The following is a 25,408-nucleotide window of genomic DNA, read 5'->3' as shown; positions in this document are numbered from 1 at the left end:
GGCGCAGCAGTATGAGCCAAAAGAGAATATTAGAAGATGCTGAAGTCGCGCAGGTGGAAGACACCAGCTGCAAACGTGCCAGAGTAGACTCGTCTACGCCCTACCCCAGAAGAGACGTCAACGCGAAGAGGAGGGAGACTGGACACAAGAGCGACCCGATCCAGATGCAGACATCTTCTCAAGGCGCCTCCTCTGTCGTTCCACCGTCCACGCCATTATGTCGAAATGACCTAATGCCTCCGCCGTTTCCAGACCCAAAATTCGCCAAAGCCATTTTGTCTTCGGACTACGGATCGTTTCCGCAAGAGACCCAGTCGTCACAATATGGATCCTTTCCAGTGCTCTCGTCTCCATGCGCGTCCCACAGACCTCTCCCATTTCCACACCACCAGTATGAAGTCTCTTCTTCTCTACCATGTCTCCCACAACAGAGCCGGCCAAGAGAGTCACAAGGAGTATCGTGCGCAGATACAGGCCCCTATCTGACTAGTTTGCTCGCTGACTACGAACACGTCGGAGAACCAGACCCCACATACATTCCAACAACATGCTCGACAAGCAGCGCAAGTGGCAACGAGTTCGCAACATCCTATACTACGTGGCGAATTAGGTGGTGCCCCAGATCACACGTACTACACAAAGATAAAGCGCCCACGACACGAACTTCCCATTCGAGCCCAGAGTCCACCCATCCAGGGCGTCGATCAAGGTTCGTACTCGCGTGCGACTTGACACCCTACAGCTGCGGGCCACTCCATCTGATCTGGTGTGTAACCATTGATCAGGCGCTAAGATGTGTATGTGCAATGTGTGATTCCTATATCTGACATACTACCTGTCATCATCAACGTCCATGTATATCCTGCTGTTCCATCTACCTGCAGCACTTCCGGGAGGCCCTCCACACACCTCTGCTTCACGAACGCCAACTTAATCTCTGGAGCTCTCACCGCATGCTGTAACCGGTCTTTGTCCCTTCTTTCAACGCCGAATACCCCCAGCCTCTGCTGCCACATTTGAGAAATGAAACCTATGCATGTGAGGTATCTTCCCAGTGTCAACCTCATCTGGGGTGTAGAAGATGTCTCGAGCAAGGATCGAAATGGTGTTGATGTTGAGTGGACGTGTGCCAAAGGCAGCCGCGACGCGCTGGTGAGTCTCCATCGCAATGGTCTTGAAACTACCCAAAACGTCTTTGGAGCGAGGAGGATCGCAGATCAGCTGCCACTCCTCCAACTTCTTGAACAGCGGCAATTCAGCAGCCAGAACATCAATCTTCTTCACACCTTCTTGTAACAAACGACCTCGCTCCAAAGATGCCGCTATCTCTTGGCACCTGAAACCCAACACCTTGAGGTTCTTGTGGTTCTCCTGGAGAATCTCGATCGTCGCCATGTCTAGTGATGGTTTGCCGAGACTCAGGAAACACTCTTCGAGTTCGCTGTGTGAACTGAGAATATGTGCGTCAAAGTCAGTTTGCCAATCTGCACCAGCTTCTATCTCGACCTTCTTCAAAGTCGAAAATGACTTGCAGAACTTGGCGAATCCGAAAGCTTCATCTGGCTGGAGATACTCTCCATAGCTGTATATATTGATCTTGACTGTATGAAGATGAAGAGGGTCTTTTGAGCTCATCAGGTGCTCGAAAAGCTTCTTCAACCAGCAGCATTGCTTGACCTGAAGAGTGCAAAGAGTCGTGATGCTGAATGAAGTAAAAATGGCAGGCGTTAGTTGCCGGAAATCGAGGTCAACAAGACTCAGCTCTCTGAGCCCGAACGGCTTCGAAGGCAAGTGGAGACCGAAGTTATCGAAAGGGTTCTGAAGATAATAGGCCGGGACGTCCCTAGCCGTATGTCGGCCAATAACCACCAGCTCATCGATACTTCGAGTCTGGATACCCATCATCTGGATGACATTTTGCGCCACACTATGCGGGGTGCCGGAATCTAGTTGCTGGCTGGGATCGTGATCTCCTACGACGCTGATCTCCCTAGCCAAGGGCTTTTCTAGTTGCTTGTCTGATTGGAACCGGATAATAGCCGAGTGGTTGAAGATGCCACCGTCTTTGAAAGGCCCCGAGTTGCTATGACCAGGTCGACAAGTTTCGCGAAGCGGTCGCATTGGAAGATCAAGGTTGCGAAGTTTAGATCTGAGTATCTTGCCACGCTCCTTGCTGGTGAGAAGGCTGTATAGTCCGATGTACGACTTGTAATTGAGAGAACCCACGAAGCGTAGCGACACCGGGCTGAGCTTCTCCAGACGGGTGAGAAGACGCTTGAAGAGGCTTGTTCCACGATCGGTGTCCATTACAGTGATCCGGAGATGCCGAGTGAAACGCAAGTTTCCGAGAACAGTCGAGAATTGAGTGGGAGTCATCTTGGACGTTATCCGGCCGACCACGATGTCGATGTCCCGGAATCGTGCGTCCGTTCCAACTCGGTGCATTGCCTTGCAGGTCATGGACAGTTGCACTTGACTCTCCTTTCCGCACTACCCAAGTTAGCTTCAACACTCTGCTGGAGCGCCAGTCACGTTACGAATGAGTTTGAGCGAATGACAGGGAGTACGTACATAGTCAAACATCATCATAATCAGTTCATCGGGAAGATCTATGGCGGTCGCATACAGTGTAGTTACTGGAGGGGCGGCCAACGCTTTGCCGGAGCGAGCCGTACTACGAGTGAGCCTATCCCTCGCTGCCGCGCGCCTTGCCTTCCTTGCCTTGGTCCTGGAGGCGGCGTTTTTTTCTGGGGCGTTTTCTGCAACCTTGCGAGTGTCATGTCGCCTTGTCGATGTGGTTTCCGCCGTCCGCTTCTGCGTCTGCGTCTGCTTCTTCTTGTCGTCGGTACTTGGCGAGTGAGATCTGCGGCGCTTGTTGGACTTGATCGATTGATCGTGGCCGGGAGCCATGGCGGGTATTCAGTAAGGGGGATAAGGTACGATCTCGGTGTCAGTGGTTCAAAGAACGTAGAGCACGCCAAGTAGAGGAAGAAATTTCAGTACGTCTGTGCGTCTAGGCACCCTTCGCGGTGCAAGTGAATAACGTGATCAAAATACCTGACGGACGTGGTGGAGCACGAGCCAATACGGCCGCCGGGGTCCGACAGGCTGCAATAAGAACAGACTATCCCTCCCTCCTGACTGTCCTTTCTTTCCTCCCCTCCGCCCACCTTCCCACTTCTCTTCGGTACTTCTGAGTACCTCTTTTGTTCCGAAACCTTCGCTCACATGGATGGATCGCGCCGTTTACGGTGTAAGTCGAACCGTCCTACGAGGCCCATCATGCTGCCCCCAGACCTGATGGTCATACCATGTGGACAAAGGGCCCGCTACGCTGTATGACGGGTTCTTGCCGACATCTGTGAGAGCGGGCTCCTCGTGCGGGTGGTATGGGTAGCCACGGACCGAACGGAAGAAACGTGCGCTTGGCCGCTCATCTGGCGCAAGAGTTCTTGGAACTACGTTCCTTGGGCTGGACCTTGAGCACCCAACTGGGCGAGGACGTTCAATAACCGCGAGACGGACGTGAGTGACGGTACCACACGAAGGTCTCGAGACCTAGGCGAGAGCGTGTTGGGGCTCTTGCTGACGATCGAACGGCGCATCCCAACGCGCTCCGATGCGCATGTTGACATATAGTAAGCCCCCAACTCTTGCTTTTGCGAACACATAACCCCCCAATAGATTACCCGACCCCCGGGCCAATACAACGGCGGAGATGTACGAACGGAGGTCTCACGAGAGCCTAGGTGCGAGCTGTGTTGGGGGCTCGTACTGACGAAGCGGAGGATGATTACCCACCCTTTTTTCGTTGATTCTACTGCTTCATGCAGTGTGTTGAAGAAGAGAGCTACGCGAGAGTGTGTCAAGAGCACGAAACTGGTGCCCTCAACTAGATGTGACAATACGCCCACGACTCTCACCCGGTGAAGAAAGAGTCCACGTCACCGATCTGTCAGAAGGAAGGAACATGGCAGGCATAAAGCTGGACAATTGGACGATGCACATGAACGCAACGAAATGAGACAGAAGGTAGTGCAAATGAAAGCAAGGAGTGAGATGGAAAATTGTTTGATGGCTAGTAAATTCCAGCGGGTCTTTAGGTAGCTGCTGTCGTGTTGATCTCGGATGGGAGGAGGTCGGAAGACGGCCCCGAGATGGTGACGCGCGAAAATGCCACGCTATGACGTCATCACTGCGCGTCACATCTACGCGAACCTCGATGTTCTGTTGGGCGTCTACAGGTTCACACGAAATTATTGCTTTGTGTTATTGCAGATCTCGGTAGTGATTCAATCATTCTTGCACTACCGGACTCTTTCGCTGCACGTGGCTATGTCGATTCGTCCCAGCGCAATGGTGCAAAGAAGTTACTCGCCAGGTCGAACGTCATGGTGAGCCCAGGTATACCCACATCCTCCTCCGTAACAGCCCAGTACTCCTTCCGCATCTCCAGCTCCAGCTCTTCGAACAACGAACTAATTCCAAAACCATAGTATAGAAAAGGCTGTAGCTCTGACAGCTGGGCTTCAAAAACCTTGATTAGTCTCGCGAGACCCAGCATGTCTTCGTCGCGATCCGCCCAAATCTCGTCCTCCACCTTCTTCACCTTTCGACGACGCTCAGTCTTGAACGGTACGACACCCTTCTCTGCCCAGACGAAGACATCCACCATACTCGCCGCGCACTCCCACTCGGCCAAGCATCGGTAGCGGAAGCTTTGTGAGCACCAATCACAAGCGACCAGCCCGCAGATAGAGCAGAAGTTTGTCCAACTATTCGCACGATATCTACATCCTTTGCAGCGCGAGTAGCTATACTCTGTCGCATAGAGCATCTTGCGTCGCCACGAGTGGATACAGTTGAGCTGCAGGAAGCTCGGAGTACCGCCGTCGAAGATGACGCTAGCGTCGTGTGGTTTCGGGGCCAGAATTGGGACGCGTCGGCGCAGACGAATCTCTTGTCGAGCCATATCTGATGGCGGTGACGGCCGTGGGCGTGGTGGTGCTGGATCTGGTAGAGTTATAATTGTTGTCGCGACTGGAACGACATCGTCTGCAGGAGCAGCTACGTCAGCCTCGCTCTGCGCTGCGTCTACTTCGCCGTCTTCGCTGAAATCATTCTGAGGCCCGTCGATCCAGCTCAGCTCAGATTGATCGTCGTCAACGTTATGAGTTTGACCATCTTGCTCGGCTTCATCCTCGGGGTCGTGGACCACTTGCGCCGGATCTGTTCGGTCGATCTCAATCTCATCATCAGACGTATCTTCTTCTGTTGCATCATCCTCGTCGTACTCCGGTTCATCATCTTCGTAACCCCATTCGTCGCCATAATCTATATCATCATCCAACTCATCATCGTAGCGATGATCATCAAAGTCAGGATCGTTATAGTCATCACCATCATAAGCTGCGTCATTCTGCCTAATGGCGTGGCTTAGCTGTCGCTGGCCAAGTCGATTGAGTCCTGCGCGGCTATAACCACTGTCTCGATGCAGGCCGCGAGCACCAAGCTCGTACCCCTGTTCATCATACCCCTCGACTGGATCTCCGTAAGACGGGCAACCTTCATCCTGATGGAAGCCTTCGTTGGTCCAAGGTAGTAGGCAAACGAAGCAGAAATCATGACGACAGTAAGGACAGGTCATATGGTTGCAAGCTTCTTTGTGCTCCATCCAGACCCGGCAATTTGGACATGACTTTGCGCGACAGCTGCTCGAGTACTCAGGCATCCACTTCGGCCGCATTCCTGGCTCGTCTGACACTTTACACCTGTGCTCTTGACCTTCCCACTCATGCTGGCATCCGACGCAGGTGTTAGTCCCGCATCCGCAGTGCGCCACTGTGGAGAAAGCGTGGCTGTTGTCCACATGAGATCTCGGGATGAATGAGCGACACCGCTCATTGACACAATACACGCGAATGGCGCGTGGTGTGTAGTATTCTTGCGCCTTGAGTGAGTAGGTCTCGAGGACCTCTGGGCTCAGCAAGTGTTCTACAAGACGACGTGGAAGTGGAGTACAGCACCGGGCTGGAAAGGCTTCAGTGTCTGCGAGGGCAGCGTTGTAGGCGTCGACGACGCAGTCGTTGCACATGAAGTGTTCTGTACAGTGAGCGACTCCTTCGGAAAACATGAAGTCATCTCCACAGATGCAACACTCGTACTGGACCGTATCTTCGATCGGCCGCGTATCGATAGATGGGGATTCTCCGGCGCAAGCTTCCTGCTCGTTGACTACACACACTCTGCCCTTAGCTACCCTTCCCGCGGACTTTCGAGCTTTGCGCAAGGCCTTGTGATTCATGTTGGAGGACGGAGCTGGAGTTGTGTACAGAATTCCTCCTGGCAAGGATTGATCGGCCATGATTGAGTTCGGTCTGATAGGGATTTCTGGTTCGTCCTTGATCTTGCTTCGTGGGTAAACGGGCGTGCTCAAATTGAGATTTTGGTAAGTCGGTATTCAGTTGACCAGCCGGACTGGAGATAATGGGCCCGTGGTCATGGAAATGAGCTGGTTTATATAAGGGGTGGGTGCTTTCACCGCCACCTTAGTACTAGAGGCGGGCCCATCACTAGAATGGTAGGAAAGAGGGCATGATGTCTGTGCACCCCATTGACCCCAGTAATTTCTTGAGGAGTCAATGAATTGTGGTCGGAGCTTAGAACTCATCTTTTCCAGTCCGTAAGGCTGCTAAAAGGGTGGGAGTGGAACCGTGCAGAAGCTCTTGTGTGACTTGGAAGTGAGTATTGAATAGTACCTGTACTAATTTGAAGCAAGCAGTTTGTGCTTGCTATTCCTATACACCCAAACGATCATGTTTAACAGAATTCCAGTAATTGCACCGTTCAAATAGGGGAGACAACTACAAGAGCACTATCGAGATCGGTTTGCATTAGCAGTTTCTCTTTGTCACTTAAGCCCCACCGACTAATCATTACCGTTGAGTCCAATCGCACCGTTCGACCCATTGAGAAAGTCCTTCTCTGGTACTGGCACTGCAACTCCAAGGCCTTCCTCCTCTGCCATCTTCTTCTGCCACGGCAACATCTCCTTCGCCGGTACCGCCGGCCCAACCTCACCGCCCTCCTTGCGCTTCTCGGCCCATTCATCAATGTCTTTCTGCTCGATGAAATTACCATGCAGACCCAGGCGCAGCTTGACAGGTAGATGAATGACAGCCAGCGGACCCTGGGAGAGGTTCTGCGCATCAAAGATGAGGATGTCGTTGCGCAAGACGTCGAGATGATTGAGCAAAGCCATGATGTATCCCTCGCCTTCCACGAAGTCTGATGGAGAAGACGAGGCCTTCGGGACGAATACAGGCTCTTGGAATGTACATGTCGGTCCTGCCCAAAAGGTATCCTTCTTCCCCGTGTCCCACTCGTAGTGTCCCAAGACGTTGAAGAGTCCACCGGCTGGCGGGCCACATTTGGGGAAGTCATACGGTTTGCTCGGGTCGATGTTACATTGCCAGAAGTGGTTGTACCTTTTCGTTAGAACTCTATCGTCGATGCGGGAGAACTCGCCGTTGATACCAAAAAGTTTATGAGGTTGTACCCGTGTGTTGGTTGGAGTTTTGGGATCGAAGACCCAGCGGTAAGTATCAGAGACCAGCTTGTTGCGTTGGAGTAACGTCGTGGGTGTGTCTGCTTGGCTGTCTGGTGGGAAGAAGAAGAAGACGTTGTCTGAAGCTATGGTGAGGTCGACAACGATGTTTCCTGAGGAGTCTTCGTAGGAGCCAGCGACGTGGCCATGAAAGCCTGAGATCGTCAGCGCATGTCAACATATCGTAAGTGGTATACACACCATTGTCCGCACGTAGCCAGACAACATCTTCTGGCTTTCCGTTCCGACGAGGGACTATGCCGTACCACTGGTCTTCATCTGGATCCCAAGCAAAGTGATTGCCGCCTTTCTTGAGTCTTTCGGCGTTGACCTTGATTGGCGTAAGTGGCAAGATCAAGTAGTTCTTCGTGATTGCGCAATCGTGTATCATCCCACAGAACGGTGCTTTGTACCAGCATTCCTCAGTCTTCTTCCCATCTCTGTCGATCGTGTATACTACGATGTCACAACTGGCATCGTACCCATTGCCTCCAGCTTCATAGCCATAGCATATCATTTCTCCAGTGTCTGGATCGAATTTGGGGTGCGCAGTAAATGTTGGAGATTGTACTTGACCGTCGAAGTCATATCGGCCAATGGTCCCTAGTGTGACTGGATCCATAGCGAAAGGTGGGCCGTCTTCCTTGATGGCTAGCAGCACCCCGCGCCAAAAGATGATGTTAGTATTGGAAGCTGTTCTTATAATACCTTTCACCATCTCATTATCGGTATATGGGTTTCTGTATCGGCCAAGTAGAGATTTGCGCGCCTTCGTTTCCGCCTTGAACCGGTCGGTATGTACATATCGCTGCCTGTAGTCGACGTGACCGTTCTCGAAACGAAATGCTGAAACCGAACCATCGCCGTTGAAGTGTATGTCCTCCTCGTATAAGGGTGGGAAGCGATGATCTGGCTGTATACGGAAAAAAGTTCCGTTTACATCTTTGGGTATCTGAAAGGACTGAGCTTCCGCGGTCTATCTCTACAGGACGGCATACTCACTGTGCCAGTCGTCTCGAGCTCAAAGATGTCGGCTTCGAGGCGCGATGGTTTGTTGAAGCCTTGGAAGAAGCCACTATCTGGGAACTTGACTTGGTCATCCGATCGGCTCCCTCCATGATACGCTGATGGGGCAGGGTTCGCGAGAGAGAATATGTGTGCCATCGCGTACGTGCTGTGCTCTCCCGCCTGGCATCAACGTGCTCTAATACAAAGTGTCCCTCATATTACAATGCTTCGTTCTGGCAAGGAGACGCATTGGTCTGCTACCAGACGTACTGCCGTCCTCAAAGGTTACGAGTATGGATGTGGGGAGGTGGATTTGCGGGGTAGTTGGGGATGATTACAGGGGTTGTTGTGCCCGGATTGATGCGACCGCGCGGGATCGCAAGCGGGACTATTGGTCCGACACAGCATTGAACCCTGGAAATGGGACGAATCTACACTTTTGGACACGGACATAGCCGTAGCGCTGGACTGAGAGTTTCTCGTCCGATTATAGCTATGACAGATCATAGCACGCAGCTGACTCGGGGATGATAGGTCGCCTTGCTCCGTCTCCGACCCGCTAAGAGGGATGCTTTTCCGGGAAAACTGGCTATAACGCTGATCAACTGGTGGTGACTGTGAAGGCTTGCGTGGCTACTTTGGTCGCGTACACGTGCTCTATGTCTGGGGCTTGCTGCGCATCATTAGCGATGTAACTTTGAGCTTCCAATACACCTGTTAGACTGCATAGAGTAGGATGCAAAGAGATCTGAAGCCGTGGCCGCGTTGTACTTGTACGACTCCACAAACGCCACTAACGAGTTGGTGCGAGCACGAAAGATGTAACATTATTCGTTCGAAAATTCAAGTCATTCCAATCGCATTATAGCAAAGAAGGGCTACATCTTCATGCGCCATATCGACACATGCAGCGCGAGTTATGGTCATAAAGTTATTCGACATTCCAAGCTAAGCAGTCCTTCACGAATCAGATTCTGGTTTGCTCAGCACGAGTGGAGGAGCGCTTGTTGAAGCATCCTGACCAAAGTGTGGAGCTCTAAGATCATCGTCGGCGACTTGCTCACCAGTGACAGGGTGATTGTAGTGGAATGGCACGACGCGCGTGTCAGGCCAGAGCATCGGACGATCACAAAGAACGTCTGGCCCATTTGGATCCTCCGGGTACGTTTTCGAGAGGAAGGGTACATAGTTCGGCTTGGTGTGCGCCCACCCCTTTTCGAAGGTCGCGTGCCAGAAAGGGAAGTACTTCAACCTGAAGATCTTCCATGCCCCATCTTCTTTGATGTATTCGTTCTCGTATATGCCACCTTCCCACCATTGTACTAGGCCGCGAGGGTGTGTATCTTTGATGCTATCGTGGGTACCGGCTGACATCATGCTGCGGAAGCGACCTTTGGCTCGCGTGCCATCGGCGTTGACGTCGACTATGCCCTGCATCTGTGGGTGGTCGAGAAGAAAACCATGCACAGGGCCATTGCGTCCGGCTACGAAGGCATTCGCGAAGCGACCGATGTAGAGTCTCTTGACGCCCTCCTTGCCATTGTATCGGCCTCCGAGGAACTCAACGCATGTGTCTGGGTGATCGGAGTAGAGGTTGGCGACCTATTAAGATGAGCTTCTAGTCAGGTAGTTTCTTCGCTCTACTAACCTCTTTGTACAGACACTTATCGAGATAGTACCCGTAAGTGTACTGAAGCTTGCGAATGTCCTCCTGATCTGGTGTTCCCTTAGCAGGCCGCAGGAAGCTAATCGATAGCTGACTAAGCACATACCGCTCAAACGCGTTACCTCCGCCTGAAGCTTCCCCACCATAGCCTTCAATTGCTCAATCTCGCTACCCATGATGTCGGGGTCTCGGAAAGGTTATGAAAGTGCAACTCAACCGATCGCTGAGGCCCTACGCCGCTTCTTATCATTATCAGTCTAACACCAAGTTGTCAGCGATACAGGGAACTATTCCCCAACCACGTGAGATTCGCAGCAAGGGTGGAATTCTTGCGAGGGCTCCGCGAATGGGCTCGCCTATATTGGCGGTGATATGGACGCGACATGTCTGAAGCCGCGGGCTGATATTTCCGGCGGGTCATTTTGAGAACGTGTGGAGCAAGACGGCACCGAGGTGGGGTCATCGAAGCAACGCCGTGCCACAGCCTCGCTGCTTCTCCAAATTTACCGCACCTATCCCCACGGAAGAGATAGCATACGCTGCCACAATCCTTTGAACCCTTATCAAGGGACGCTTGCATATACTTGCTCTAGAACTTCTGCCATCAAAATGGGTCTACCGGAAAAAATCGAGACGCGTCTCTTTATCAATGGAGAGGTTGGTTCTCTTAAATCAATTGATTATGCCTCCGCTAACTACTTTATAGTTCGTTGAATCATCAAATGGGAAGACGTTTGACATTATCAACCCCGCCACATTGAAGCTCGTAGCAAAAGGTGAGTCTGGAATGTCAACGCAAGAGCTTGCGACCAACTTCGGAGAAAACAGACTTACGATCGTTATAGTTCACGAGGCATCTGAGCAAGACACCGACAATGCTGTTGCTGCAGCAAAAGCTGCTTTTCCTGCTTGGTCAAAATTGACTCCAGACCAAAGAGGCCAATACTTCAAGAAGTTGGCTAGTCTGATCCGAGAGAACAACGATGAGTTGGCCGCTTTAGAAGCAAGCTCTATGGGTCGCCCAATAGGCGAGTTCTTCGATGCCTATGCTTCTGCGGCGAAGTGGGATCGTTATGCAGAAGCTGGATACAGTGTGCAGGGTAAGATGATTGAGTGGGAGTTCTGCAGCAGGCTACTAACATTGACCAGGTACCACGAGCGTCCAGACTCCGGGATATGTCAACATGACGCTGCGTCAACCTTACGGTGTTGTAGCTGGCATTATTCCCTGGAACGTCCCATTGTTGTTTTTGGCCAACAAGTTAGCACCGGCTCTCATTGTTGGGAATACTGTGGTTTTGAAGAGTTCTGAAAAGGCTCCGTTGACTGTACGTCATTCTCTCCACACTCCTGCAATAGACTGACGATAGTAGTCCGCAAAAATCGCCACTCTGGTGCAGCAGGCTGGCTTCCCTCCAGGTGTGATCAACATCATCACCGGCTTCGGCAATGTTAGCGGATCCATCTTGAGCCATCACATGGATGTGCGAGCATTGTCGTTCACAGGCTCAAGTCGCACGGGACGATTGATCCAGGCAGCCGCCGCAAAGTCTAACATGAAGCAAGTATTCCTCGAACTTGGAGGCAAGTCTCCAGCAGTCATCTTCGAGGATGCCGATCTGGAAAAGGCCGTGAAGGAAACGGCTCACAGCATCCAGTGGAACAGTGGTCAAGTCTGCATGGCCAACTCGCGCATTTACGTCCAAGATACGGTTGCCGACAAGTACATCGAGCTCTTCAAGCAAAACTTCGAAAAAGAGGTCAAGATGGGTGACCCCCTCGATGCGCGTGAGAATGGCGTCAACCACGGCCCACAAGCTGATGAGGCGCAACACAAGACTGTGTTACAATATTTGGAATCGGGAAAGCAATCCGGCGGCGAACTCCTCACTGGTGGCGGCGCTCCATCGGGACGCGAAGGCTATTACATTGAGCCTACCATATTCAAGAACACGCCAGAGGACGCAAAGATCATGAAAGAAGAGATCTTTGGCCCAGTTGTCAACATCAATGTCTTCAAGACTGAAGACGAGGTGCTCGCAAAGGCTAATGCAACAGAGTTCGTCTCACGGTCCCTAGCGTGGCCAAGCTGAAACAAACATTGACTAATTCTGTCTAGGTACGGACTATATGCGTCAGTGTACACCAAAAACATCGATCGCGCGATGCGCTTCGCAACAGGGCTTGAAGCTGGTACGGTCGGCGTCAACTGCACCTCACCAGGTAAGCAATATGCATTCAACTGGATTGTGAGTGATGCATTCGCTGACTCGACGACGCTTAGTTACCGGCGTAGACATGCCCTTCGGTGGTTACAAGTCATCAGGTTCAGGACGCGAAGGCGAGCCTCTGTATTCCTTGAACAACTTTCTGGAAACAAAGAGCGTCTTGATTAAGATATCTTAAATATTGCGACATGACACGATCGGCTGCGACATGATTTGCCGTCTCTACAGCGCTATTCTGTGTTCGCTATAGATTTTGATTAGCCGACCGGCAGGTTCTGCAGGGTGGCCTTGCGCGGGCTCAATGCCCCAGCAGATCCCCCGCTAGAAATGGGATCCCTTTTCCTTTATCCTCAACTGCAGCGGGCTCGATGCTCCATGACTTCTCCACGAACTGCTGCAAGCCTGCCGAATGAAATTTTCGTATCGCCGCTAGTGTCATCTCACTCGGCCGGGCTGTCGAGGGTGTCGGATAAATATGGCCGAGTACGCGGCCGTCGCCCCGCCACGAGTTTCGGCACCCCCATCCAGCAGAGCTCCGAACGCCCATCGTGTCCACAGCAGCTGTGATCGGTGTCGCAGTAGGAAGACAAAGGTAGCTTAAGGCATCTCCGCGTCAATCAGTGCCAAGAAACTAATGACTACCTCTAGTGTATTGATCCTGGTATGGGGTTTCTCCCACCGGTAGTACGATCGTGCCGACAATGACACAAGCTGACAATCTTAAGTCCCGGGACCATGTCGTTACTGCGCACGCACAGGCGCGGTGTGCACAATCGCTACCCCAAGAAGGAAAAGGCCTTATTACCATGTTACCGAGGAAGAATACCAATGTTCTATGCGCATCCTCGAACATTTCTTCCCTGGACATGAGCTCAACCTGCAATCTCTGCGAACCATCGCCAAAGCTATCAAGGAAGGCACGTTTAATGCGGAGCCTGTCCAGCATACTGAAGGCCTCTTCAGTAATGACCAAGAGTCACCTGAGGATGCAGAGAGTGTTGATGATGGCGAGGAACAAGACGTACAGGAACTGCATGAGCCGTTGGGCTGCATGATGAAAGATTCAAGAGGGAAATTTCGATACGTTGGCGCTCACAGTGAAATACCTTTTAATGCTGCTGTGGCCACTTTGGGTATGCAAAGGAAAGACCCGTCGATCATCCCAGGCCCCAAAGTGGGCTCATATCCGCCTACTCTACCAGGCTCCTCGCCTTCGAATTCTCCTGGTTTTGAAGAGAGCTACTACCTTCCCGGTCGAGAGTTGTGCGACGTCTACATCTCCCGGTTTCTAGAGGATGTCCATTGCACGTACTGGCTATACCCAGTGGAAACCCTGCTCCGACGGATAGAAAATACATACTCCGAGTCGGCACCGCGCTCATCAAGCTCTTGGATGTGCTGTTTGTACACTATGTTCGCCATTGGCGCAGCAAACTATGTAGGCCCCAACGGTAACTCTCCGCCACCGGATTGGCCAGCTGCGTTGGACCCGAAAACATCGGAGGACTACATTACACTTGCAAAACAACTTATTCCGGCAGTATATGATGAGGCCGATGTCGATAGTATACGTGCAATGGCTACAATGGTATGTACATTTTGCATTGTTGACACTGTGTTCGGCATGGCTGACCATTGCTCAGAGCATCGCGATGGAGAACCTTTGCTCCAGGGTCAGCGCTTATCTGTATATGGGCGCTAGCGTTCAGATGGCGTTTTCTCTAGGTTTACATCGTGACCAATTGGCTGAGTCCGGAACTACATTGGAGCGAGAGCAAAATCGCAGAATCTGGTGGACACTGTTTCAGCTCGACCAGGAACTATCTTCGCGAGGCGGGAGTCCGACGGTCATAGATGAGCGGTTTACGAAGGTTACTACGCCCATGCCTTCAGAGCAGGTAAGTCTAGAATCGCCCATTCATAACGCGTCCATACTAACGGTTATGAGATACTATATCCCGGACTCCATACCCCGCTATCATGGATGGCGACATCGGTGTCTCTCTGTCGCTTGAAGCGTGAGATCATACAGTCGGTCTACATGGAACGCTCGGCCAACTCGATATCCTTCTCAACCGTATCTAACTCCCTTCTGCTGCTGCAAAAGTGGTATCGCCAGATGCCGCCACACCTCAAATACGACGTACCCGCGCCTCCCACGCACCGACGTGCGGTTGCAATCTTGCATCTCCAATATTGGAGCACCACGATACTCCTCACGCGGCCGTTCCTTCTGTACCTCGTCATCAAGCATGGGACGCTGGCTTCGAGCAAGAGGATATGGTTCGAGCGGATGGGCAAGATGTGCATTGACGCCGCACAAAAGAGCATCTCGATACTGACACAAATGGCAAACGATGGCACACTATCGAGCTTGACGGCCTTTGATAGCACATGTATTCTACGGCTGATCATGATCTTCATCCTTGCCTACGCACACACCAGAACATCCCGGTATAGCGCGCATATCGAGAAGCTGGTGGAGCTCACACGTGGTATGGAGCAGATAGGCTTTACCAAAATGGTAACTGAGGAAACTCCATTACGTCTCGCAGACCTAGGTATCACTGGCCAGGCTCAACAGAACAACGGAGACGCGAATGGGTCGAGTGGGCAGGTTCATCTCGATGATGAGATGATCGCTCAGTTATGGGGCAACTGGGATCCGTAAGTGATGACTGAATAAACCTATGTAAGCCATAATACTAACGACCGCAGCAACTTCATGACCCCGCTACAAACACAGCAAAGTCTTGATCTTACATTCGATGATTCTGGCGCCTACGACATTAATTCGGAGTTGTTGGCTTTCACGAATTTGGACGATTCCATCATTATTGACCCGTCGCAAGCGTTTTCGAACTATGGCATGCATTGCTGAGGCTTCTCGGATCATTGGTAGGGTAATAAAGGGGAGGGAGTTATGGAAAGCATGTGTGATGTATATATAGGAAGAACTTGGGAGGATTTCAGGAGTTTGCATATCATGCATCTGGCGTTTTTTTCTGGCAAGCGCGCAAGAATACATCAACGATGGGAAGAGGTTACGATAATACAAAGTATACAGGCGACTCGCCAATGTAACAAGAGTTGAAGAGATGTTTCCAATGCATGGTGATTCAGGTACTGCAGGTCTCGGCTCGTTTGCTTTCAAGACCCAAAAACTGGAAGAAAAATGTTCCGCTTTCCGAAAGGAGCTGTCTCGAGATGTTGATGTAGCTTAAAATACACGGCCCTTTGTCTGCTTCATGCCAATAACGTCGATGTTTCGCCACATGAGCACGCCAGCTATACCGATGATCCATGCAGCAGTACCTGCGATGAACAGATATCTTTGTGCATCTCCGTAAGCCCTTTGTACGGCCAGGCGAGTGGGTGATCCAACTGGGTACGACAGCTGAGTCGTGATGTCCGCGTAAATCATCAAGAAGTTTGGAAGTTCTTCCGCCGGGAGGTACTCCATGAGCTTCTTGGGAACCACGTCTTGCCAAATTGCAGAGGAGACCGTTAGTCCAATGGCTGCACCAACACTTCCACACATTGAAACCAGAGCGATGGCGACAGCAAAGTATTGTTGCTCCTTGACTGCGGCCAGGATGGCAATCTCGGCTGTGATCGTCATCACACCACCACCAAACGCGGCAAAGATCTGGCACATGACGATATAACCGATCTTGTCCGTGGGCTGATTGAAGTGGATGAGTAGTGCGGTTCCGAGCACCACCATAGGGAGTGAGAAGAAAAGAGTAACTGGTTTGAACCGTCCAGTATAGGATATGAAGCCGCCGACAAGGGCAGCAAAGATGTAGCCACCAACGCTGTAGGTCGACATGATGTAGCTGGCATGCGTAACGCTAAGGTTATTGACGACTTGCAGGATGGAGGTGAAGTACGCACTCCAGCACATGTAGCTGAAGAAGAGAGCAAAGGACAGGAGGCACGCTCCAGCGACAGTGCGATCCAGAAGTAGGTTCCAGGGGATGAAGCAGATCTCAGCATAGAATCGCTCCCAAATTCCGAACAGGATCAATAAGACGATGCCGAAGACGAGAAAGCAGATGATCATGGGGGAGTCCCATCCCTTGGCTTGCAGAGTGTAGAGGTTGAAGGGCAGAAGGAAGAAGGCGAATCCAGTAGATAGCGTGAAAAGACCAACGGCGTCGAATTCGCGCATGTAGTATTTGAACGACTCCCAGAATGTACGTCCACTCGACCGCTGAGGTACCAGACCCTGCTTCTTCGCCTTGAAGTAGTGGTAAGTGAAAAGGCCAAACAGAGGAAGGGTGACCGCCGGGACGAGAATGCTTTCCATGCCAAAGGCCCAACGCCAACCGGCTCCGTTGAGAAATGCCGTAGAGATTGGTCCGCCCAGCCAGGCGGTGATCAAAGCAGACGAGGCAGCCAGAGCTTGGATAAGACCTCGGTGGCGCAAGGATGTCGTGTCTGCGACAAACACGCTCAGACTGTATCCAACACCATTGATGCCGACGGTATAGAAGATCTGCGACGCAGCGTATGCCTCAACGTTGTTGCAAGCAGCCGACATAACAAGCCCGACAGTGGCGAGTATAGAGCAGAGCAGAAATCCTTGTGGGCGGCCAAAAACGTCCAGGACCTTGGCTATGCTGAGATTCGTCACACCTCCGATGACAGAGCTGAGGACGCTGGTGGTAGGGGTGAGGGAGTGAAGGGCGAAAGAAGAGGTAACGTAGGGTATCAAGGCGCCGCTGATTTGTGACACTAAACCCTGGATGAAGTAGACCAGCCATATGAGGATGTAGGCAGTCACCAGCGCTCCGGTGGTCCAGGAGAGCGTCACAGCCTCGATGTCTTGAACACCAGCCTGGAAGTTGGTGTCGACCGTGTTGTCGCCATCTGGGGTGTTGCTAAGATATTCTGCGTCTTTCTCCGATCCATGTGAACTTTCGTGAGGAGCATTGCGAACTTGGCTAAGAGCCGTTTTATGCTCGACTTCGGGGTCGTTTGACATTGCCTGTCGTGGGGTAACGTTGGCCGGCTAACAGATGTTGGGTACTCGCTGATCTAAGAACGAAAGTAACAGTGCTGGAGGCAGACGGCTATAAAGAGGTCGAAACGGCGTGCAGCGGAAAGAGCATGCAGAGCCTCAGCACCGAGACTGCAGGAGAAGATAAAGGAACCAAAGATACTACAAAGAGATCGAGACCACCGTAAGCCGATAAGATGTCTCGTGTATCTATCTGGCTATTCACTCATTTTGTGGCGAGCAACACTCGAAGAGGTAAAGACACCGACTGGCAGGATCAGACGTGCATCGCAGGCGTGGCGGTTTCTTGCTCATACCTTCTCCACGGCACGGGTCGCGACATGTAATCCACATGAAAACTGGGTCGTCAGCTTGGCGACGGAATTGAGAAGGCGTGGTTCTGTGCCACCCGCAGTCGCTTCCGGGTGCAGCGGTGGTGAGCCGTCTCCCGGAGGCTTGAAATGTCCTACCAATAGCACTGGCTCAGCCCCCAAATCGCGGGTAGGCGACTGTAGAAACTACTTGTCAAGACCCAACATCGAACATTATTGCATGGTTAGAGTATACTGCCGCCATGTGGCTTACATGCTTCTGATCTGCAACTCGCCGGAATGCGTCTAGCTCGAACGCCCCGTTCCAGGAATTAGCTCTAATGTGCTCAACCATGACTTCCTGTCCAGCCTGAAGATGCGCACAAAGCCAACAATCGCCACAGCGACCAATGAGAATTACCTACAATGCAGACCGCGCCAATGGTGGATCTGTATCCTTCAATAGAGCCTATGCATGCATGCGACCCGCGCAGCGCACGCTCCTTTTCTTGCTGACATGTGGTAAGCTGAGCATCCAGATGCGAAAAGTCAACCGCTTATTCAACGAGACCCAGAAGAAGATGTTGTCCATCTGCAAGATCCACGCCGTACAAAGAACAACGAGTCTTATGAGCCAAAGTCCATCTTGAGCGCGATCTTTGGCATGCCGTCATCATCCCTACTAACCTCCTGCCTTCTCGGCCCTTGCCCACTCTTGAGCACTCCCTCCATAAAACTCCTCTGGTCGGCGTTCAGCCCAGTCACCACGCCCCTAAACGCCTGCTGATCCGCACTAGCGATGTCGAGTAAGCGCGCCGCAATCTCTTGGCTGGCCTTGGGCTCCTTCTGCGCCCGTGCCAACAGCGCAGGTATGATGATCTTGGTCGCAGTCTGGCGCTGTGATGATTGTGGTAATGTGGAGATGAATGTGACAAGAGTCTGTGCGAGCGTTGTGCGAGAATCGTCAAGACCCTCTACATCAGAGGGCGTCGCCAAGAAGGCGAGTGTTGGGGGAAGGATGAGTTTGGCAAGGCTCGTCTCAAGAGCGCCTTTCTTGGGTAGAAGCAGCAGTGAGCGACAGCAGCCTGCTGCTACCTTGCTCGTTGTTACCGTGCCGAGACAATCGAATAGGTCGTCGATGAAGCGCTTGACGAGCGGATCATCAGGTGAGAACGCAGAAGCGGCGGAGCTCAGTAAGATGGTAGTCGCAAGAACAGTGTTCTTCTCACATGCAAGAGCAGCGTCAAACTCACGCTGCTGCGCGTATCTGAGAATTGCGAGGAAGCGCGAAAGAGTTGCGCGGAGTTGCTTGCTTGTGTCATCCGTTCCTTCGGCATGCGGTGCGAGACTGGTGATGAAGCGCTTGAAGATCGGAAGAGCTTGAGGAATGACTGTGGTTTGGCAGGCCCCAGTGCTTAGTATGGTGGCGAAAATGTGAAGGATGCAAGCGTGAAGGTCAGCCTTGATAATCGACGGGAAGACTTGCGCGGCATCTACGAGCGCAGACAGCGCTGTTGTCAGTAGAGCGACCGCCTCTTCATTCATCTCGTGGCGCGCTGGGAGTAGAGTTAGCGACTTATTATGGCGCGATACCGGAACCAACATACCCTTAGCTTTGCTGTCTTCCAACCCAGGCACAAGTCCGGACAGGACTAGCACCATGATCTTGGTCAATTCGAATAGCTGATCAATGTCTTCGGAAAGATGCTCATCCGCGGCGGTAGTTCTATCAATGTCAGCAAACGAAATGTAGAGCTTCAGCGTATGCTTACCCTTGATCTCTGCGTGCAGATGGATGGCCAAGACACAGGTTCCGTGTGATCTCGACGATCACTGTTTGAACCGTCAAGCCTTCAGTGAGTACGAGCCGGTCTAGCATGTCCATCGTTTCAGAAAATACAACTTCTCGGTATATCGCATGACCGGATACTGAAGGGCGCAGAATCTTCTTTAGTGCCTGCAATATCTCCAGAATCTGCTCCTTAGACGCTTGCAGATCACCTGGGCGACCTGCTAATGCCTCGAAAGCGAGACCGAAGAGGACAAAGAAGAAAGCGACAGGCTCATCGCGGTAGTTGATGTGATCGGACTTCCCATTAGGGGTGGATTCTGACAATTCAGTCTTGCCATCTAAAGCGTCAAACACGAACTCGCTGTCTTCGTCGATAAGACTGGCAATGGCATCTACGAGGTTGAGCCAGGTATCTTGGTAGAACTGCACTTTGTTAGTATTGATCAAGGCTTTTGACGACCAACCATACCTTCAGAAGCGTCTCGCGGTTGAGCGCAGCATAGATTGTGTCTAGACTTCCAGATAGAGAGGCAGAACCCATGGACGAGGATATGTCGGGCTCGAACCTCAGGCGGGCATACTCTCGTAGCGACGCTAGCCAAAGAGGAGTCAACTTTGCGATGTGCGGCTTCAATACATCCACCAAGTAGCTTTGCTCGGCACTCGCAATCTGCAGTTCTGCCCAAGCCGAGAATACTGCCATTTTGACCATGACTTGAGCGTTCGAGCTGAGTCCTTTGAGATCGCCGATTGCTGCGGTTTCGGATTCGCTGGAGAAGTTCTCAAGCGCTGAGACGAGCAACTTGAGGATACGACCCATTCGATCTACGTCTGTAACGATTCCGGTGGCAATGAACGTGGCACATACGTTGACAGCTTCAGCGGCGAGCTCGGGCGATGAATCTGCTGCAAACGCTGGGGTAAGAGCTGAACCGATTTGAGCTTGGTACTGCTCAAGCAAAGTGACTTCTGCGAAGTCGGGATCGGGTGTTTTGCCGAATAGCTTGAGCACTTGGTCGATAATCTTCAAGCCGCGAATCCTCAGTTGTACTACACCGGCGGTCGATGCAGAGAAAGCGATGCGCACCACATCAGCAACCCTCTGCTGCAAGGCCATGACACAGGGTGACTCCTCTCTGAATGTGGCCTCTTTGCTCACCATCGCGACAAGCTCGCTCAAGCAATCCATACCAAATGTTCGCACTTGCCATTTGAGTAGTTCCTGACTGACTTGGGCGCCATCTCCAGCCTCAGCCCCAGGCGCGTTAGACGCTGATGCAAAGCCCGCGACTTCCTCGTCCTGCAAATCAGTCGCTCCTGCTTTTGGCTTCGATTCGATCTTGTCTTGGGTCTCGACCTTCTTCGTTTTTGTGAGTACTGAGTGGCATCGCTGCACCCATGTCGCGGTGTCCGATAAGCCAGTTTGATGCAGCCAGTTGCGGATGATATTCCGCACTACTTCATGCTCAGAGTCACGATCGAGAACATGCCACAGCTGATCTTCCAGACCGGGATCGGCAGCACGTATGACTTCCTCCGTGTTGCGCCTCATGAGATTGTGTAACCCGTCGATAGCCATGTCACGGATTTGTGTCGAGCTGCTTTCAACCGCCCGTTGTAATTGTTTCACGTAGGCTGAGAACTCCATGTGGCCAGGCGCGTATAGCGAAATATGTTCCTGGCAGCGCAGACTCTCGATGATGATCAGCTCATCCGCATCGCCCTGGAAGAGGCCGACAAGAGTCATGATCAGATCTCTTGCCTTTGCAACATCTTGCAGGTCCGGCCCAAGCACGTTGATTGTGCTGTCGACGCATCGCGCGATTACGGCAGGGGTAGGTATGTCGATCTCAATGTTCGAATATGCCGGAGACATCGATTCATCGTTGTGTGTGTCGGCTGCATATAGTTGCGCTAGCATGCCGAGCGTACTGGTAACATAACTGGAGAAGGATAGACCGGCGGAGTCAGCAACCCTCGATAGACTGTCGATGGCCCAGAAGTGCACAACCGGATGGGGATCATTGCCGAGCGACATCAGTATTCCAAGTATATTCTTGAGATGAAAGCCAGCAGCCATACCACCGAGCTGAGAGTGTATACAGCCAAGCGCGACAGCATACCCAGAACGAGCATTGGGTTCCCGATTAGCGACGATCTGGTCGACCAGGTAGTTTACCTCAGTGGTGGTGAGAGCGTTTCCAGAGCTGTTGCACAGACGACCCAAAGCTTCACTAGCAAGGTTGCGGATGAACGGGTCGGGAAGGACAACAAAAAGATGCAACAGATCCTGCATCACCTTTTCGACCGCCGGTCCTTTCAGACTTCCTGGAGCCGAGCGGGTCTCCTTGACTGCAACCTTCAGAGCAGATAGCACCGCATATGCAATGTTGACCATCATGGCCGTCTTTCTGTTAATGTCGCGCTGCAGGCTACTTGCGGAAAGGAATGATGTCATCTGCTCCAAAATGCTTTCTTGGATCCTAGCAGTTTGGAGTGGTAGACATATCGCAAACAACTGAAGTGCCGAGTTGACGACTTCAGTCGCTGGTGGATCCGGAAGCTCATGGCTCTCGTCTGATGTTCTGATGTACAAGGATATCGAATCGTGTTCACGAGCACCACAGATGGGTGATAGAAGCGTGCGGTCAATAATCGACTCAGGTCCATGCCTCGTGAGCCAGTGATGGTGGGTACCAGTATCTTGCTCTCCAGGAAGAGGTGTGATGTCGAAACCACGCACCAGTCCAGTGACACCGAAGCCATGGTTGTCAGCCACCTCCCATATGCTTTCGAACGTTCCTGCAGCACTTGCGATTGCCGTACTAAATGAGCTTGTGGTATAGTTGTCCGGCTCTGCGAAGGATGCGATGGCGAAAGGTAACAAGTTTGTCTGGAGTAACACCTCATGGCTACTTGCTGGACTCAGCTCGACAAGTTTAGTGTAACATTGCAGCACTCTCCTCCGGACCATGAGATCAAAGTCGTGAAGTTGAAGTGCTGGTGACAGCCGCTGAGACATGTCATCCGTTGTCTTCTTAGCCGGTAGGGTGTTCAGGAACATTGTTGTATTCTGCAGCATCGCTGCCAGTCTTTTCGTAACGTCAAGCGTTAAGATGCGGCTGTTGAACTCCAAGAAGGTCAAGATAGAGCCTAAAGCGCACTCCCGAACATGTGCTAGGAAGCAGAGTTCTAGGTAGTTCCTTTGTACCATGTTGTCTCTGTTTAGGGGTTTCGGAAGCGCATTCTTCCACAACAGGAGCAATTGAGAAAGATGTATCTTGACAAAGTTGGGTCCGAGAGTCATCAAACCTCCAATCAGGATCCATGCGACTTGAATCTGGGTAGAACCAATCCTCAGATCTGAGTTGCTCGCCGACTTGAGGAGTGAAGTGGCTTGTTGGAGTACTCTCGAGTTTACATCTACGGACCCATGGAGTGGTTGAGACGTAGACGTGCTGAGTACAGCAGAAAGGCCGTTCGCGAGACCAACGCACTTTCTGGGTGATTGTCTCGGTCCAGCAAGAAGACCAAGCTCTCGATTGACGCTGTTCATACAGATCGTAACTGCTGGCAGTAACTGAAGTGGACACGCAAGCACAAAAGAGCGCAAAGAGGCGGAAGCGGTCACCTGAACTGTGTAACTCGGATGCTGTAAGACCTGGAGGAGGGCATCGCGGCAGGGGTCCGCAATGACATTTGTGGCAGATCCCAAACTATTGAAGAGTGAAGATAGCGTACTCAGAGCCCCGATCAAAATTTGCTTTGTTGGCTCTGGTCGTTCCTTGAGCGCCTGGGGATAGTCCTTCAATATCTCGTTGACCAAGAATCTTGCGGCATTAAGTTGGCCAGATTCTCCAAGCATCTCGCGACCAATGACTGTTTCCAGTATGACTGCAACGAACTTCCTAGTGCTAAGTGTGCGGTAGCGATTCTGTACAATGACGTTGTTGCTGAGAATGTCCGTGAATAAGCTGCGCGCGATCTCTGGATATTTGGTCTCGACGATCTGCTCGCCCAGCCCCTTGATGGTCTTGATGTAGCACACGGCGATTCCAGCTCTTGCGCGATTGCCAGCTTGCGGTCGACAGTACTGTGTCGCAAGCAGTTTGAGAAGACTCGCGATGGTGAAGGAGAGTTGGTAAGCCGACTTCTTGGGTGCCGGAGACTCTGAGCGCTCCATAACCACATCATCACCATCGTCGTCGCCCGGTTTTCTGTTCTTCTTTTTCTTCTGCGCGGTCGACGAACGGGTAATGCCAAGGATGGGAAGGTCAACTGGCGCGTTCTCCGAGTAGTTCTTCACCAACGCAGCGCTGATGCACGATGCAACAGCGCGTCTCACGGAAGACGAGGGACTATCGATCGCTTTCCAAGCTACATTCTGCAATTTATCGAAGTCGTTCGAGTTGTCGAAGAAGGTTGTGTGCCGGAGTAGCTGCTCTAAACAGTAGAATACCGCTGTCTGAACGAGGTAGGATTTGTCGCTGCCAGCATTGCGCGCCTGCTTCCACGCATCTCTCGCAATGAGTTCATCGGCGTGCGAGCTAACGCCTTTGAAGACCTTGCCAACAGCCTTGAATACTGCCGCTCGTAGTCCAGTGTAGTTCTGCGAGAACTTGACAAGACCCAGCAGCGACTTGACAGCCAGTGGGGATAGCCCTATAGCGCTATCGCCCGCGGCCTCGAAGATGGCACCCAGGCAATGCACAGCCGCATGCTTCGTCCTAACATCCTTCTCGCTCTTTCCTGCCGCGTTGATTATGCCAACCGACTCATTGATAGACTCAAACAGCAGCTTCCTGTCTCCCTTTTCGAATATGCCCGCAATTGCTCGTCCCAAGTTGTTTCGGATCACTCGTGTGGGGGCGGGGGACGCGAGGTTGACGATCTGAAATATCTCCTTCTTAATGTATATCTGGTGGGCCGAGGCGCCGTCGCCATCTAAGGAGGCCACATGGCGGGCGAGGTCCGAGCTGAAGGTCAGCAAGTAGAGGTCTTGCTGTTCCGAAGGTAGCGCGTGGAGCTTCTTGATGTCGAGTTCAGGGTTGGAGGGGCCTTTGTCCGCGGCTGGCTCGTCTGCGGCCATGGCTGGTGAGGGGATCGCGTGACGTCGGTCTCGTTATCGCAGTTATCGCATTCGGCTGCTCATGTCGTAGCGAGTCTTGACGTGACAGATGTCCAGTGTGGAGATGCCGGTGGATGCATGTGGGAGTTGCGGACCCCCGTCTTGGCAGGCACGCATCTCCAACTTTTGTACGATTGCGAGTCAACAACCAATATCTGCCTCCATGTCTGTCCCGTTACGTCGCGCAGTGTTGTCTGCGTTTTCCAGGGAGAATGCGACATGCTGCTCCTGTAGATATGTTCTTCGTCCGAGACAGTGGCGCATGCAAGAGCAGGTGCGATGCTTGAGCACCACCCCAAATCTACAATCAGGCCACTCGTACGTCGCCTTCACAATCCAATGGCACGTGGCTAACACATCACAGCAAGTGGTCTTCCATCAAACATGACAAAGCCAAAAATGACGCTGGCAAGTCCAAGCAACGGTCTATTATGACCCGCGACATCACCAACGCCGTCAAGCTCGGTGGCCCGAATCCCGACATGAACCCCCGCCTCTCCCTCGCAATCTCGACTGCGAAGAAGTCCGCCGTGCCCAAAGCCTCTATCGAAGCTGCCATAGCCCGTGGACAAGGACTCTCCGCATCGGGTGCCGCCCTTGAATCACTTTTGCTCGAAGCCATCCTGCCGCCCTCCGTCGCCACAATAATAGAATGTCAAACGGA

General features: G+C 52.2%; 8 protein-coding genes across 8 annotated transcripts; 2 read left to right on the top strand and 6 right to left on the bottom strand.

Annotated features, from left to right (window-relative positions):
- Nucleotides 1-981: 981 nt before the first annotated feature.
- J4E83_002927 (uncharacterized protein) lies at nt 982-2,573 on the bottom strand (the record flags this gene model as incomplete). Its single annotated transcript, XM_049329868.1, has 2 exons — nt 982-2,490; nt 2,568-2,573. The coding sequence occupies 2 exons, from the start codon at nt 2,571-2,573 to the stop codon at nt 982-984; spliced, it is 1,515 nt and encodes a 504-aa protein (XP_049191547.1).
- Nucleotides 2,574-4,333: 1,760 nt separating this feature from the next.
- On the bottom strand, nt 4,334-5,571 carry J4E83_002926 (uncharacterized protein; the record flags this gene model as incomplete). Its single annotated transcript, XM_049329867.1, has 2 exons — nt 4,334-5,440; nt 5,566-5,571. 2 exons carry the CDS (start codon nt 5,569-5,571, stop codon nt 4,334-4,336), a joined length of 1,113 nt encoding a protein of 370 aa, XP_049191546.1.
- A 1,357-nt stretch (nt 5,572-6,928) lies between these two features.
- J4E83_002925 (uncharacterized protein) lies at nt 6,929-7,810 on the bottom strand (the record flags this gene model as incomplete). Its single annotated transcript, XM_049329866.1, has 2 exons — nt 6,929-7,761; nt 7,804-7,810. The coding sequence occupies 2 exons, from the start codon at nt 7,808-7,810 to the stop codon at nt 6,929-6,931; spliced, it is 840 nt and encodes a 279-aa protein (XP_049191545.1).
- Nucleotides 7,811-9,574: 1,764 nt separating this feature from the next.
- J4E83_002924 (uncharacterized protein) lies at nt 9,575-10,456 on the bottom strand (the record flags this gene model as incomplete). The annotated part of the gene is made up of 2 exons (XM_049329865.1): nt 9,575-10,216; nt 10,403-10,456. The coding sequence occupies 2 exons, from the start codon at nt 10,454-10,456 to the stop codon at nt 9,575-9,577; spliced, it is 696 nt and encodes a 231-aa protein (XP_049191544.1).
- A 433-nt stretch (nt 10,457-10,889) lies between these two features.
- J4E83_002923 (uncharacterized protein) lies at nt 10,890-12,373 on the top strand (the record flags this gene model as incomplete). The annotated part of the gene is made up of 4 exons (XM_049329864.1): nt 10,890-10,937; nt 10,987-11,056; nt 11,126-11,380; nt 11,700-12,373. The coding sequence occupies 4 exons, from the start codon at nt 10,890-10,892 to the stop codon at nt 12,371-12,373; spliced, it is 1,047 nt and encodes a 348-aa protein (XP_049191543.1).
- Nucleotides 12,374-13,343: 970 nt separating this feature from the next.
- Nucleotides 13,344-15,179, top strand: J4E83_002922 (uncharacterized protein; the record flags this gene model as incomplete). Its single annotated transcript, XM_049329863.1, has 3 exons — nt 13,344-14,096; nt 14,317-14,406; nt 14,526-15,179. The coding sequence occupies 3 exons, from the start codon at nt 13,344-13,346 to the stop codon at nt 15,177-15,179; spliced, it is 1,497 nt and encodes a 498-aa protein (XP_049191542.1).
- Nucleotides 15,180-15,728: 549 nt separating this feature from the next.
- J4E83_002921 (uncharacterized protein) lies at nt 15,729-17,498 on the bottom strand (the record flags this gene model as incomplete). The annotated part of the gene is made up of 1 exon (XM_049329862.1): nt 15,729-17,498. One exon carries the CDS (start codon nt 17,496-17,498, stop codon nt 15,729-15,731), a length of 1,770 nt encoding a protein of 589 aa, XP_049191541.1.
- A 953-nt stretch (nt 17,499-18,451) lies between these two features.
- On the bottom strand, nt 18,452-24,705 carry J4E83_002920 (uncharacterized protein; the record flags this gene model as incomplete). The annotated part of the gene is made up of 4 exons (XM_049329861.1): nt 18,452-19,380; nt 19,432-19,550; nt 19,597-20,039; nt 20,086-24,705. The coding sequence occupies 4 exons, from the start codon at nt 24,703-24,705 to the stop codon at nt 18,452-18,454; spliced, it is 6,111 nt and encodes a 2,036-aa protein (XP_049191540.1).
- Nucleotides 24,706-25,408: the final 703 nt, after the last annotated feature.

The sequence above is a fragment of the Alternaria metachromatica genome (genome assembly GCF_023757995.1).
Source record: "Alternaria metachromatica strain BMP 0045 chromosome Unknown scaffold_4, whole genome shotgun sequence".
NCBI lineage: Eukaryota > Fungi > Ascomycota > Dothideomycetes > Pleosporales > Pleosporaceae > Alternaria > Alternaria metachromatica.
The sequence above is the reverse complement of the archived record's forward strand: the minus strand, read 5'-3'. Positions and strand labels throughout refer to the sequence as shown.